Source organism: Nicotiana sylvestris, chromosome 1, assembly GCF_000393655.2.
Source record: "Nicotiana sylvestris chromosome 1, ASM39365v2, whole genome shotgun sequence".
Taxonomy (NCBI): domain Eukaryota; kingdom Viridiplantae; phylum Streptophyta; class Magnoliopsida; order Solanales; family Solanaceae; genus Nicotiana; species Nicotiana sylvestris.
Window position 1 is genome coordinate 47,165,155 of NC_091057.1, and position 15,934 is coordinate 47,181,088.

The 15,934-nt window shown below is 36.8% G+C and overlaps 2 protein-coding genes across 2 annotated transcripts; one reads left to right on the forward strand and one right to left on the reverse strand.

Annotated features, from left to right (window-relative positions):
• Positions 1-1,287: 1,287 nt before the first annotated feature.
• Positions 1,288-6,024, reverse strand: LOC104249263 (E3 ubiquitin-protein ligase MIEL1-like). The gene is made up of 12 exons (XM_009805650.2): positions 5,782-6,024; positions 4,619-4,706; positions 4,460-4,516; positions 4,328-4,360; positions 4,159-4,236; positions 3,979-4,022; positions 3,840-3,880; positions 3,129-3,211; positions 2,961-3,052; positions 2,792-2,861; positions 2,073-2,114; positions 1,288-1,708 (listed from the first exon to the last, which is right to left on the reverse strand). The coding sequence occupies exons 1-12, from the start codon at positions 5,829-5,831 to the stop codon at positions 1,583-1,585; spliced, it is 804 nt and encodes a 267-aa protein (XP_009803952.1). The 5' UTR covers positions 5,832-6,024; the 3' UTR covers positions 1,288-1,582.
• Positions 6,025-13,307: 7,283 nt separating this feature from the next.
• LOC138869783 (uncharacterized) lies at positions 13,308-13,646 on the forward strand. The gene has a single exon (XM_070147452.1). The coding sequence runs from the start codon at positions 13,308-13,310 to the stop codon at positions 13,644-13,646; it is 339 nt and encodes a 112-aa protein (XP_070003553.1).
• The last annotated feature ends 2,288 nt before the right edge of the window (positions 13,647-15,934 follow it).

Below are 15,934 nucleotides of genomic sequence, written 5' to 3' on the forward strand. Positions count from 1 at the left end.
AACCTTTGAAAATTAAAAAGAGAACAAAGATCAAGCTTAAATTTTTTATTACCACTTGCTTGCCCAACATCATGTGTGTGTAATGCATGTAGTGTATATGCATGTACATATGTAACGTATATACATGTACAATACGCATGTATACATACATATGTATGTAAAGTGCATATCAATATTGTCACGAAATAGTGACGAGTGTATACGTATGTAAAGTGCATATCAATATTGTCACGAAATATTAATGAGTGCAGTGGTACTCCTTTCTCTTATCCTTCGTATCAAATGGAAAGACTGCTTTATAAGAAATTTATAACCTAAGGTTATCGTCTTTCCTAAATGTGGTGCATTTTTATCATTTTCAAGAAACCTTAGAGATGTGATTTCAGCACTAGGATTAGAGTCAAGCAACTTACTTTACCTTAGGTTATAATTGGATTAAACTAGGTAAGGTAAGAGAAAATAAAAAGTGAGAAAATCAAATTTTGTCTTTGTTTTTTTGTTGGAGAAATGAAGACGAAAATAGAAATCAACTTGTCAAGAGATTAAAAATGTGGATGTTTTTTTTCTTATCTGAAAACAAAAATATTTCTTTTCCTTCCCTAGTTTCACAGCAAGCCATATAATCTCTGCATGTAGAAGCTCATATTATGTAAAATTTATACTCTAAATGATTAATTTAAGAGTCAACTCGACGTGATCTTATTGCTAAGAGAACTGCCAATTGGAACTAGTGAGCTTGGTAACCATAACTCTAATACCATAGAATTCAGATGTTACCAAATCATTAAGTTGGAAAGTTTTTCAAAATCTTGCAAAATTTTACTATACTTTCAGATACTTCTGGAAGGGGAGCTTTGGAGGAACGGTCAAGTTGTTTCTGTGTGACCTCAGTCACTGATGCTTGCATTAGGATACGCTGCCTACATCACACTCCCTTGGGGTGCAGTCCTTCCCCGGACCCTGCATGAATGCAAGATACTTTGTGCACCGGACTGCCCCCAATTTTTTTTTTTTTTTTTTTTTTACTTCAGATACTTCTGGAGTACTTACAAGGTTGCAGTTTAAGTTGGTACTCTTCTTGAGCCCATAGTACCCAAGAATGAAATATAAATTGGGTAGCAGAAAATGATTGTCCTTTTGATTGTTCACATTTTGAGCAGATTCAATTGATTTAGACTGGAATGACAAGATATCAACATCCATATTTCTTCAGCGAAAAAAAAAGACGTCCATATTGCAGTAGGAATACCAACCTGATGAATCAGATCCACAGTATTAACACACAAATATTAAAATGTGTAACATTTTCATATTTGAAGGTCAAAAGCAGTCCCTTGAAATGTTATAGCAATGTATGTGTACATGGTATACATAGTCCAGAATCAAATCAGTTGGGTTTTACTCTCACATCTTTGGAGAAAGAATCATGTCACAAATGCTTGCAAGTGAAGTTGAGTTATGATATTGCAATGGCGATGAATCATACAGAAATGGCACAAAACAATTAGTGATAAGGAAGATGAGACCACAGCACTTGGTTCCACAGCTCAAACAATCATTTTTTTTCCGGATTAGATAGTTGTTATTGGGGAAGAACAGGAGGTGAAATCATACGAGTGTTGTATGATTGACAGTGTCTGCATTTTTGCCCGATGATGTGGAAGAATACTTCAGTTGTGTCATTACAGTCATTACACAGAATCCAAACCTGCAAGTAAACAAGTTAGTGAGTTAAGAGAAACCATAGGTAGTTCATCATGTAAATGAAGACCAATAGCATCAGTGGCAGAGCCAGGATTTGAAGCTTATGGGTTCAAGATTCTAGTTCTCGGTTCTTAATTAATAATTTGTACATGTTCAATAGATTTTAATAAACAAGAGTTTGGACCAAAGCTACTGGGTTCAGCCATACTCGTTGTCGAAGAGCTAACTCCTCTACTGAATAGCATGGACTTTTACATGCATTACGGCACTATGGAACATTAAACACCGAACCCGATTTGGGGGCCCTCAGTAATTAAAAGCCAAAACAACTACATGTCAAAAATATGGGGTCAAGAAAAAGGAAGTACCTTCTTATATCTGAGATCTTCGGGCATGATTGTCTCTTCAATCTGAAAAGAAGAAACTTTACTTTTAAGGCAGGACAGAGTACAGCTAGCAAGATAAGCGGCACTCTTGGAAATATAGATTAGAGAAACCTTAACACCTGACCGCCGACCCCACCAACCAAAAATTAAACAAACAAAGCCATGCCATAAGTCCTTTCATTTTCCAGAGTCCTTAAACTGACATTGCAAAAGAATTAAGCATACAGCATGACCAACTTAAGAAGTAAAGGAATCATAACCAAAACCTTAAAACTGCCAGCAGATTTGTGAATTCAGATGTGGACTTGACATATATTTATTGAAAAAAGGGGAGCAAAAAGGTCTTATAGTCCTCCAAATATCTATGTACCAATGCTTAACCTGTTCTCAAGTCATTATGCATACACACAATTTTTGGTGAAAAGATTATGCATCCTCAAGAAATTGGACAATCCCAAGTGTTTGGGACCGATCAAGATTCAAGAAATGGGACTTGGATCATATAGTTAAACTTGCAAGTGGTAATGCTCTACCTGTTCTGAGGTCCGACTCTTTAAAAACAGAAGAAGTTCTAGAATATGCTTAAAACAGAAATCAGCTGTGAAAAAGTTCACTAAGCATGCAAGCAATTCCTATGATAAGATGCACTCTGATGAAATTGGACGTGGACCAATTTCGCGAAGATTAAAATTTTAACCTACCTCCTCATCCATTCTTTTCCAAGCTTTGGACATGTCAATAATTGATCTAGAACATATTGGGCAGCAGTATCTGAGTTAAGAAAAATGGAAGTCAGTAAATGTACAACTTCTCCTTCCACCCAATGGAGACTCAAAAGACAGCATAAATAGATAAATACAAAGTGATTACTTGTCACGCTTTATCATCTCGTGGTAGCACTCAGCGTGCATTGTGTGCCCACATTTCATTACACTAGTGTCTTTCAGAGAATCAAAGAGAAACTGCAATAAAAGAATTAGAGCATTATGAATGACAAGAACATTTAAAGGCAGGATCCACAGCAATTACGTAACATACCTCATAACAAATGGGACAATGATGCCGCATGGAGTTCTCCACGCACGAGTGGTTATTACGCAGACTAACTGAATAACAAGAGCCTGTAGAGTGAAAGCGATAAGTAGGTGAAGAAGCAAATGTACCAAACAACAGGAATGAAGAAGCCACAACATTATGTGAGTGCCCACTGTATGCAACACAAAATCACAAAGAAGACAGCGATATCACCATACAATTTGCAACTTCTCTAAATGAGCAACAGAAATGAAATTGAAAAGCTTTAAACAGTAAGAACTGTAGATTCTCTATTTGCATTATCCAATCAATTAATTAGACAGTAGATATAAGAAAGCAAAAGCTTGGTCACAACTGGTATTTTCAATAAGCACACTTAAATAAAGCATCAAAACATAGTTGCACAACCAGAACTCTGGAAACATTGAGGACACTCCTACATTCCATTGTTTGAAGGGAAAAAAAACAAATAAAATTGAAGAGATATATAAATGTAATTTGTATTACAGTAATATCCAGGCAGAATCACTTACAACAACATTTATGCCTCTACGGTGTAAATAAAATCTTAACATTAACCATGGTACATTTCAGCATGTATACTTCCAAGGTAAAGAATCACAAAACATATTAAAGAAACATATGAGAAAAAGAAAACAGAATTTTCTACAAAGCCTCGAATCATAATGATAGGAAATTGTGATGCGTATGTACCACACTTCTTGCAATGAAAGAAGTTCTCGCGACCACCAACTCTGTGCAAAGAATACATGTCAGACCGGGAACTTCCAAAGCAGAAGATACTTTTACCACCAAAAAGTAACAAATGCACTGCGATATGTTGTACACTAACCTGCAGATTCCACAATCATCACAATGGAACTGCCCTTTGTCTATCTGTAACAGGGGAGTCGGAAATAAGTACCTTGGAAATTAATGTCTAAAAGGGTCTAAAGCCCAAAATAATTATGGGACTGCCTTATTTAAAAGTAAAAGAGTTAGTTGCATTTTAATAGAAGGCAGAGTACATTACATCATCATCATAGAATTTGCACACTTCACAAAAATATTCTCCCATATTGACACCACAATTTGTACAAACACGAGCAACCTGGATTGAAATAGAAAAAGACATTTTAGCATCAACTCCAGTAATACGAAACAGAGAAAGAGGCATGAATTCAAGTCAAAAAGACACGTACTGGCTGTTCTGTATCACAGACCGAGCAGATGACCTGAAGCACCCAAAGAAAACATACCTCATATCATTAGAATTCTTCAATAATTAAGTGCAACAGATGAATAACTCGCAATGGAAATAGCAGAGATACAACCTGTGTGACATCCTGTCGAACTAGTTCATGCCGATCAAAAATAATACGCAACATGCTCTATTGAAACAAACACGGAGAAAACATGATTAACTTCCATGAGACGGAGAATGTATTAGTCAAACATCAAGTAAGTTCAACAGATTGGTGAATCAAAGTTACAGTGGCTTCATTGTGACAATGGCGGCAGTCAAAGACCTCATTGCAGCAAGGGGCTCTAATTTTACATCTTCTCCTATAGTGCTTGCATCTATCACAAATCCAAAATCAGTTAGTAAGAACAATTAGGACTGTAAGAAAAAAATATAAAGGCTAAAACTCGAGATTGAAGATCCGTATACTAAGATGGAAACAAATATTAGTGCAACTCAATATTAGGAACCTCAATCAAACACTTACTCCCTTCATTCTAATTATATGACGTAGTTTGACTCGCATGTAGTTTTAGGAAGAAGAAAAAAGAAAGACTTTAAAAACTTGTGATCTTAAACATAAGATGCCATATCATCTCTATGGCTAGACTTCTAAAACTTGTGGTTTTAAACATGTTATAACATTAGCATATCATTGTATAAAAGCTTCTCATATTAATGGTAAAATGAGAAATTCAAAGTTAAATCATTTTTCAAATATAAAAATGTGTCATTCTTTTTGTAACAACTACTAAGGAAATAGTTTTACATAAATTGAAACAGCGAGAGATGAAGTTTCAATCTTGAAACACAAAGATAAAATGCACACTAAGAATGTCTCTGTTTACCCTTAAATCGGATAACAATTAAATTTATTAACGATTGGGTTCGAACTAAGGGTCCGATCGAGGGCAAACTATTGTTCAACCTAGGCTCAGACTAGGACGTAACATTACAACTGGTTTGATAATTGATTTTGTCTTTAACTCGTTTATCTAATATTCTTGATTATTTGAGTCGAATCAATCCACATATTCTTAAAACCGCATACAAATTTAATTGTTATCCGATTTCAGGGTAAACAATCTCCATCCGATTCACGTACAGATAAATTTACACAAAATAAAGATTCAAGTTACCCATTAAATCAACTTTTACTTCAGCATCTGAAAGAGTTAGACACACTGACACACACATAGTTATAAATCAGATCACCTCAAAACATAAATTCCAGTAATCAAACAGTTCAAGAAAAGAAAGAAAGCAGCAATCTTTATGGGGTAAACACAGGAATATCAAATCATCCCACCTTCTGATAAACAGAAACAAAGATAAAGACCAACAAGTCTAAAGTTGAAATATTTACAAAATAAACATGAGTTATGCAAATTGTATAACAAAAAGAGAGATTACCCATAACCCATTTTGCCAAAATCAAGGCGTTCACTGCAAGAACCTCCCATTTTGTTTTGCAGAGAAAAAAATACTTACACCCCACCACCACCACAACAGCTCAAGAAGGAGAACAGAGAAGAAAGTAGTGGGTGGTGGGTCTCAGAGGATAAAAGAAAATGATGGATTTATTGCTCAAAACCCAAAATTTAAACAAAGTAAAAATGTCATCTTGTCAAGTGGCCTATAGACGTTCATCATACTTGGGGAATTAATATGCCATTAAAAGTAATAAAAATAATACGGAGTACTACCAAATATGGAAAGGGTGCATGTAGCTCAAAACCCGACGCTCTATCTTGTCAAGTGGACACAGATCTTAGATCTCACAAAATATATACTCCTTATTTGCACTCTATAACTCTTATCACAAATTGACTCTTTAAAACTTATTTGGATGGTTGTTGCCTATGGTATGTGTCGTATTGTTATACTTTAAATATAATATTTTTTGTAATTGTTATTTAAATTTTATTATATCATATTGTTAAAATAATCATTACGTAACGATGAAAAGTATAATTTTATGTAACGACCGATTTAATGTGATTGCATCGTTATTCCCCCCCCCCCTCATTTGTCCTTCTTTATTACTCCTATTAAATAATCCTATTTTATTCTATCTTTTTATATAATAATTCTACATGTTACCTTATTGTTTCTTTGTAATATAGCAAGTATATTCTTTATATTGTTGGCACACGACATCATGAAACAACGATAAACAATACAATTCATCCAAATATTATATACATCAAAATGATACTATACAATGCAATACAATACGATTACGATACATGACGAGTGCAAAACCGGTATATAAAACTTAGGCTCGTTAGTCAAAGATAGTATAGTAGTTTAATCATCTCCACATGGATTGGTTTAAATAATGTTCAAATAAATCTCCAGCTTAATACTATTCAGGAAAATAACCCTTTTATTCTGTGTTATCAACAAACTACGAGTAAAAACAAGGATTATCAATTACGAGGGAATAATGGAAACTGGGTAGCTAAGTAGCAACGATTGAATATCAATGAGAGAAATAAGGCCTTTGACAAGATATGCACTAAACTATTATTCGGGGTATAACTCTATGCTCAGTTCACTCTTAAGTTCAATTGACTCTTTCGATTTCAACAGATGATTAAGCTATCTTAAGAATTCAAATTCTTCTTCTGAATGAATGAGTGTTCCATTAAACAACCTAATGCTACATGATGTGAATGTATGCAAGATTACGTTGAATGAATGATCCTACGAAGAACGTCTCTCGACTATTCCTCTAAATTGAGTCAATTGATAACTCGACAAGCTCTTTCGATTACCTATGAGAGCCGTGAAATTAACCCAAAAAGATAACCCACTTGTGAGTTAGCATCGACCGGATCGGCAACTGAAGGAGGTACCTCGTTGCTAGGCACTAGATTATTGTTTTCGCCATGATGGCCCGACTCAGCGTCAACGTTCAAGTAGGCAGACTGAAAGTTTGATATTTTTAACTGATCTGATATTAAGGCTTTAAAGAACAAGTATAAAATAGAGTGTATTATGGAGAATTGTATCAAATAACCACTATTATCCTTAGCCCCACGGTGGGTGCCAAACTGTTTATCCTTAAAATAGATAACAATTGAACTTATACGTGGTTTGAAGGATACATGGATTGATTCAACACAACTAATCAAGAATATTAGATAAACAAGTTAAAGATTAAATAAATGATCAAACTAATTGTAATATTACGGCCCGACTCGAATTTAGGTTGAATAGTAGGTTTGCCCTCGATCGGACCCTTGGTTCGATGTCAATCGTGAATAAAGAACAACAGTAAAGTAAGAACTTTGTTATAGCTGGAAAGCAGGAAAATGAATATGTATTGCTTTGGTATGTGTGTTACAATGTGTCATATCAAAGAAAAAACTCCCCTTTTATATAGTAGGAGAATTTCACCCTAGTATAAGTATAAAAAGGGTAAAAATCTTCCTCTCTTGTTAATTATTGATCCGTAACCGTCATCGAGCGAGATCCACGCCGTGATATATGGTTGGTTGCGGATATCACAGCCCTCTATTAGTCGCCCTCAATCGTTCACTGTGTTTTCCGAAGTCTCAGAACTCGTCCCGAGCCGGGGTGCGTCGTTTTATCAAGTCCGATGGCGGGCCTCGATATAAAGGGTTTCCAACTTTGGTTTCGATCTCATATATTTATGCTCTTAGTTCGTTTGATCCACCAAGAAATCGGAACGTGCGTTATCCCCATTTTGCCGGTATACAGTCACGTAGTCAAGTGGACACATTTTCTTATCTTATGGGAATTAATAATTGAGACTATGCCATATTGCCATTAAAATAATGTGAGAATACCAAAAATGGAAATAAGCAGATATGTTAAGATCTGGGGTATAAGGGAAGATAGGATAACGTAGAAGGGGTGGGTATGGGGGACAAAAAGACAGGCGCCGGCGCAATTGGCAAATGGGAAGGCAATGAGTCTGTTTACTTGGAATTTACACAAACAGTTGTGATACGAAAGCGAAAACCAGTGTGGTTGGCTGACAATTCTTGCAGGAGTCCACGTGGGTGTTTTCTATTGGTTGATCCAGCTTAGGGAAACGATCCTTTTCAATGTTCAGGGAATCGAATACATCTCCTGAAATAGACAGGTTCCAATTGATGCATATGAACAATTTAACAAGATTTAACACATAAAATAACACTCTCGACTTGCACATATATATTTGCAAAGTCCATTTCTTAGTTTAGAGTTGTTTAGCAAATATTCTTGTTAATGTAAGAAATTCCAATTTATACTTAAGACAGGAAATATCCAACATAGGCTCTAGATAATTTTAGGGTTGACAAAAATTTTATATGCGCGCCCGTTGAGCGTAATTTAATTAATTCCACAAGTTAACACCCTCTTTCCGAAGCATATACTTTCACTAACCATCAAGTAAAGGAAATTCTCCTATGGCTGAAAAAGCACTAGACATTTCTCTATGCAAAAGTCTGGTGCGTAACTTTTGCAGCTTCTTTCTCTTTATCTCTCCAACGTTGATTTTCTGCATATTTTTCTAGCTCCTTAGTGACAAGTTTAGTAGGCAAATCACATCAAATAGAATAGGGTAATAATTAAATTTTCTTTAGTCCAGATTTTTTGTTCTAGTCTCCGCCAGTACTCTTTTGCATGATATTCTTCTAAGACTGGTGGCAGCTGAGCATTTAAGAAACTTATTTTAAGAAATGCTAACAATGTAGCGCTAGTGACGGAGTCCTCTTTTATCCAATTGATGCTCCTTTATTGAAAAATTATATTGTATAACTAGAATTATTTTTAATTTATATATACTTTATGCTGAATCTCTAGCTTTTTTGTGTGTGTACTTCTTTATATTTTGATTTTACAAATAGGTTCTCTCCAATTAAGTTTGGCTGAGAAAATAAAGATGTATACGTGACTCAGATAGACCACATTGGTGATATCAAATGAGTATGAAGGTTTCCGAAAGTTTAACTGATTCTCAAATTTAGAAGTTGTATAAAATGCTGAAAGATAATACTAGCACTTAAATATTTGAATATTCTGTGATGAAGAAACAGTGTTCTTGATCATGGCACTTCGTAAACAACAAATGGATAGTGGACCACGCAAATAAACATTTGAATATTTTATTGGTGCTACATAAACCTAAGTTTCATTGAAATAAATAGAAAAGATTCATACCAATATGTAATGGAACTCTTACTTTATTTCAGCAATGTTAACATTCGATTTTCACCGAACTCATTTGCTTTTTTAAAAAAAAATTAACTCGGTGCATAAAGTATTCCGCATTCACATAGGAACCAAGAAAAGATCGCACCCCAAGAAAATGTGATATAGTCAATCTACCATAATACAAGCATCAATGACTTTCCTTTTCTTATTGTAGGGGCAGGACCTCATCTCCACCTCAATAAAAACTAAAGGATATGAACATAGTTTTGATTTACAAATGTTGAATTTATATAAGAAATCAGTGAATGGATATTAAAATGAAGTGAATTCTTAAAGTTTCTAAGTCTATAGCAGGGTGTAATTAATAACGGACTTGTAAACTTTTAATTGAAACCACTAATACCAAAAGCTAACCTGAACGATGAGCACTAAATAACCTATAAATCTGATGATTAGCTATAATTATGTATTTTAGTCACTTATCGCACTCTAATTTGTTGCACTTTAATTGAGTTTAAGTTTTAATTACTAGTGTTTTGCACTAAATGTGTGTTTTACGCCTTGTAGGAGTGATTCCGATCTATGTAGATGTTATGGAATGAATTCAAGCTATTCTGGAGCTTTGAAATCTGAGTAAAAGCCCAAGGACTAAGTTGGGATTGTTCTCGGGGATCAACGGATAAAAGTGCACTTTAAGAACGAAACGAAGAATCGAATAAGCATACTGTGCATTGTCCAGTAAAATGCACATAACTTTTTGCTCAGAAATCCATTTGGGCTCCACAATATATCGTTAGAAAAATATTTAAAAGGGCTACAACTTTCTTGTTTTACATTTTTCAAATTCCACATCCGCAGCGCGTGGGGCAGCATGTGGCGTGTCGTGGCTGCCTATTTTGCTCTTGCCTCGAAATTGCTAGGTTCCTGATAAACCCCACTACCACACCGCGTGGAGCGTTGCCCCATGCGGCGCGCCTATGCAATTTTTACAGAGACGGAATCTTATTTCTCGTAGGAAAAGGTATTTTCGTCTGGGCCCGACCCTAGTTGGTATAAATACATGTAAAAACGTTATTTTTAGACTTTTGAACATCTTAGACCTAGGGAGATTATTTTGGAAGGGAGAAGACGTTTGTAGCATTCTTTGGAGGAGAAATTCATTGAGTTCTTCATTCCTTAATCTTTTCTATGTAATTTGTTTATGCGAAATACTTGAATAATTGTTGTTACAAACATGAGTGGCTAAGCACTCTAGTTTCTAGGGTTGTGGTTGACATGATTATTAACGTTTATTAATTAAATCTCTGTTAATTCGGATTATCATCTTGTGGTTGTTTTTTTAATTCTAGTTTTAACTTGTGAATTGTTGTAGCTACCAATTTACCCTATTATCTATGCTACGCTTGGGAAAGCCGTGTTTAGATTAGAGTAGAATTAAAGAGAGCTTGTTTCTGAACCCGTGGCTCGGGGAAAGATTTTGCGGTTAGGATAGGAATATACCTAACAATCTTGCTTAGTTGAATGTCGTATTATATTCGTTCATGATAGATTCAATACCATAGGAATATAGGGTTGATATATTATGGATAGACATATAATATTGTGGGATTATGCTATTCATATAAACGATCTGGTCAACTAGCAACCATAGATAATTCGGATTAATGAGTATAATTATTGAACTTAATAGGATTGTTAAACCAACCACAACTCTGGAATCTTCATCTCCTATGAATTAAAGTCTTATCATACCCATTTGCATTCTTGTTAAATTAGTTGTTATTTGTTTAATTTCTGCAATAGTAGATTAATAGAAGAACATCACTCTTGATTATCTTCGATAATTAATTGATTTTAGTTTGCTTAGTTAACGATCAATCTAAGTCTTTGTGGGTTCGACATCCGAATTTCGAGTCACATTACTTGACGACCACGTATACTTGCGTATGTATTTGGTCCCAATAAGTAATTGGTGTCGTTTCCGGGGACTTAGTTATTGATTGTTTATTTAAGTTAAACTTTTATTCGTTATTTGTTCAAGTTTTAAATTTTTAGTTGCTTTATTTGAGATAACGCATGCTCTTTTCTTGAATGTGGAGGAGTAGAAGCGCAAATAATCTCCTTCCTCTTGATCCTGAAATCGAACGAACACTTCACAGACTGGGGAGGGAAGTCGAAGCTAGAAGTATAATTGAAAGAGAGTTGGACATCGTAGTTCAACCACAACCAATAGAGATGGTAGGCAATGAAGAGCATCTAGTGATAGAAGCTGCAAGGCCCAATCTTGCTAATATGACTCAGGCTATTGTGAAGCCTGATATCATGGGCCACTTTAAACTCAAACAGTACATGGTAAAGCTAATTCAGTTCATAGGGCAGTATGTGGGTCTCTCATGAAGATCCGCAGAGGCACATTCAGAACTTCCTGAAAATTATGGACACTTATAATTATCCGAACGTTTCCAAGGACTATGTTAGGCTGACATCGTTTACCTTTTCATTGTTGGGGGAAGCTAAGGAATGGTTACAAAAGGAGCCCGTGAAATCAATCAACACTTGGGATGATATTGCAAGGAAATTCTTAATCAAGTTTTTTCCTACTAAGAAGACAAAGTCGTCGAGAAGCCAGATTCTTGGGTTTCAACAACGAGATGATAAGACTCTTCGTAAAGCTTGGGAAAGATACAAGAAGCTACTCAGAGACTGCCCACATCATTGTCAGTCTGATGAGGTATTGGGTCACACTTTCGTTGATGGGTTGGACGAGGCATCAAAGATGAATCTTGACTCAGCATGTGGGGGTAGTTGCATGGCAAGACCGTATAATGAAATCCAGATCCAGCTAAATAATTTCACTGCTAATGATAATAATTGGCAAGGAGATGGGGAACCACGAAGAGCACTTAAACAAAAAGCAATATGTGTAATTGAGCTTGATGATTTCTTAGCCATGAGGGCAGATATAGTGAGATTAGCAAATTAGATGAATAAAATGACAATGCACCAAGAACAACAAATGCAGCAAGTGCAACAGATGTCTACTTGCTGCGAGTTATGTGGTGAAGGTCATACAAGTGACATATGCCCCGTGAATCCTGATTCCATCTACTATGTGGGGAAACAAGCTAGAGGGCCGATGAATCAAAATGCTCAGTATGGTAACACATACAATCCAAACTGGAGGAATCATCCTAACTTCTCTTGGGGTGAAAATCAGGATATCAGGCCTCAAGCGAATTACAATCATCCACCTCAACCTCCACAGCAAGCAGAGGAGAGTTTGACTGACATGATGAAAAAGCTCTTGATAGACAATCAGAAAGTTATGGCTGATAATCAACAATTGCGCACAGAGTTCAGAAATCTAGAAAGGCAGTTTGGGCAAATGGCTAACAATCAAAATATTAGACCTGTTGGAGCTCTCCCAAGTGATACAGAGAAAATTCCTCAAGTCAATGCAGTGACGTTGAGAAATGGGAGAGAGTTGATAGAATTGCCCAAGAAGAAAAAGGAGCAGTCTGGGCTCGAAGAAGAAAGAGTGTTAAAACCTATAGAGGTAAATGAGAGAAACAAAACAGAGTCTGAGCACATATCAGAGAGGATGCCACCCCTTTTTCCTCAAAGATTGAGAAAGAAGAATGATGACCACATGTTTTACAAATTTCTAGATATACTGAAGCAGATACACTTGAACATCCCTTTGTTGGACATGCTCCGTGAGGTACCAAAATATGTAAAGTATATTAAGGATATAGTGGCAATTTAAGATGAGGTTAACTGAGTTTGAGACCGTCGCACTTACTGAGGAGTGCACTTCCAGGATTCAACATAAACTTCCACAAAAGCTTAAGGATCCGGGTAGTTTTACCATCCCCGTGAGGATTGGTGAAATTGATATGGGTAGAGCCTTGTGTGATTTGGGTGCAAGTATCAATATGATGCCGTTATTAGTGTTCAAACAATTGGGCTTAGGAGCTCCAAGACCCACCACGATGATGCTACAGTTAGCTGATAGATCTTATGTTTATCATGAAGGGGTGATTGAGGATGTTTTGCTGCATATTGGGAAGTTTATTTTCCTTGCAGATTTTATCATACTGGATTAAGAGGCTGATGAGTTAGTTCCTATCATCTTGGGAAGACCTCTTTTGGCCACTGGAGATGTAATTATCAAAGTCCGAGAAGGTAAGATGATCCTGAGGGTGGACAATGAAGAAGCAGTTTTCAATGTATATCGAGTTATTCAGTTGCCTCGTCATTACGAGGACCTGGCCATGATTTCTGTGGTGGAGATAAATGAACCAGCCGTAGAGCCAAGTGTGTTTAAAGAAGATGCACTAGAAAGGCATTGATGTTGTTCAATCACTTGGAACTTGAAGAAGAGGTTGAGGAGATATTGCAAATTTGGATGCATCTTGCGAATACATAAGAGAAGGATCCCAGTTTGAGCCTCTGGATAGGCCAATCGGCCCGCCCCCTAAACCCTCAGTTGAGGAGGCCCTGTCACACCTCCTTTTTCCGCACCCGACGGGCGCATGGAGTTTTTTCCAATTAAAGGACAATCGAAACGGGATTGGTTTAATTATTTCAGAGTCGCCACTTGGGAGATTTAGGGTGTCCCAAGTCACCAATTTTAATCCCGAATCGAGGAAAATAATGACTCTATATTATAGTCTGCGTACCAGAAATCCGGATAAGGAATTCTGTTAACCCGGGAGAAGGTGTTAGGCATTCCCGAGTTCCGTGGTTCTAGCACGGTCGCTCAATTGTTATATTCGGCTTGATTATCTGATTTTATACAAGTATGAACTTATGTGCAAATTTTAACTTTTAACCGCTTTATTATTATTGTTTTTACAAGAATGTGAACATCGCTTAAAACACGTCTTTGGACTGCGTCACATGAAATGCACCCACAATCCGGAACGCATTTTATTTGATGTTTTGAGATTTGGCTTTGGGTCGCATGAAATGCACACCCGAGCTTAAGAAAGTAAATTATTAAACACGCGCCTAAAGAGACTATCGCGTTATTATTTTGCGGAGGCCGTGAAATTCGCTAAACGACCCTCCTGAATTCTAAGTAATTTTAAACAAGTATTTACTGAGGGCCCCGCAATTTGTGTTTTTATTCGGCGAGGCTCATCTAATTCTTATTTTTTAAAAGGAATTTGCAACGTCATGGAAATGCATCTCATACCACGTCACAGTCAATGTACCCGTGATTAAAGACACATTTCGATTTCGTTGAGATTTGGATTTGGGTCACATAAATGTGCACCCGAGTTTAGGGAGTTAACATTATTAAAGGCGCGCCTAAAGCAACTAGCGCATTATTATTTTTTTGGTAGGGCCGCGAAATTTGCTAAACGGCCCGACCCGGAATCTAAGTATTTAATGCATATATTTTTATGAGGGCTCCGCAATCTGTACATTTTTATTTTTTGGCGAAGCTTGTCTCGTTTTTTTTTATTATTTATTTTTATTTTTATATTTTTAAAAGGATGCCATTTTTACGCCTTTAACGATACTAAACCTTACGGCTTTTTTACAACTAAAATCTCATAACTTGTCAAAAATTAATAAAATGAGTTTAGTGAACGAGTGTTTCGGGCGTAGCAAGAGCATGTACTAATAATAATTTTGTCCGAATGACCTAAGCAAAGGAAAGGACGAACAGATTAACGTCGAACTTGTGTCATAGAACAACTAGTCAAACTTAATTAAATGGCATCAAATAAACAAGAATCACATAACGCAAAATGAGCAAAAATGCATACGATGAAAACATAAGCAGAAAATTATCATACCAATTTCTATATTGCATCTTCGAACATTTAACGTAACATTTCCTTATCTAATACTTGAGGTTTACTAACCTTTGAACCTCGGCAAACTCAGGACGACGAACACGACCCCGACGGAATTCAAGCAAGACCTCACTGGACGCGGAACAACGACGAAACCTCGGACAAACACCTCGACGAACCAAAGACGACCTCGACGGAGAGCTTGGACCCCACAACTGTCGACGCCCCAAGATTGTTGGTTGCTGCTGTATCTCCGACGCAGCAACTGGTGCATGAAGCTGCAACAGAAGGGACGTTGGGATGTGAGGAAGAAGGGGTTCGACGAGCAGGTGGGTTGGTTGAAGGTTTTGGACGTGAGGGTGCCGGCGTTAATGGAGGTGGGCGTTTGCTGGTTGTTTGGTCGTCGGGCAGTGGTCGACGGACTGGTTGCGAGACGACGAGGGAGATGGTGTCGTCGGAGCAGGTGGTCGTTTGGACGTAGGGAGTAGAAGCGGCGGCAATAGAGGAGTGGTCGTGGTCGACGGAACTGGGCAGCAGGTTATGGAGGTCGACGGACTGGAGGAGTGGTCGTGGTCGACGGAAAT

What these genes read in the sequence shown, in the direction of transcription:
- LOC104249263 (XM_009805650.2), bottom strand. Translation starts at nt 5,831, where the DNA reads ATGGGAGGTTCTTGCAGTGAACGCCTTGATTTTGGCAAAATGGGTTAT. An exon ending in TTTGGCAAAATGGGTTATGG is followed by an intron (nt 4,707 to 5,781) that starts GTAATCTCTCTT and finishes GATTTGTGATAG; the next exon opens with ATGCAAGCACTATAGGAGAA. An exon ending in CTTTCATTGCAAGAAGTGTG is followed by an intron (nt 3,212 to 3,839) that starts GTACATACGCAT and finishes TTCACTCTACAG; the next exon opens with GCTCTTGTTATTCAGTTAGT.
- LOC138869783 (XM_070147452.1), top strand. Translation starts at nt 13,308, where the DNA reads ATGAGGTTAACTGAGTTTGAGACCGTCGCACTTACTGAGGAGTGCACT.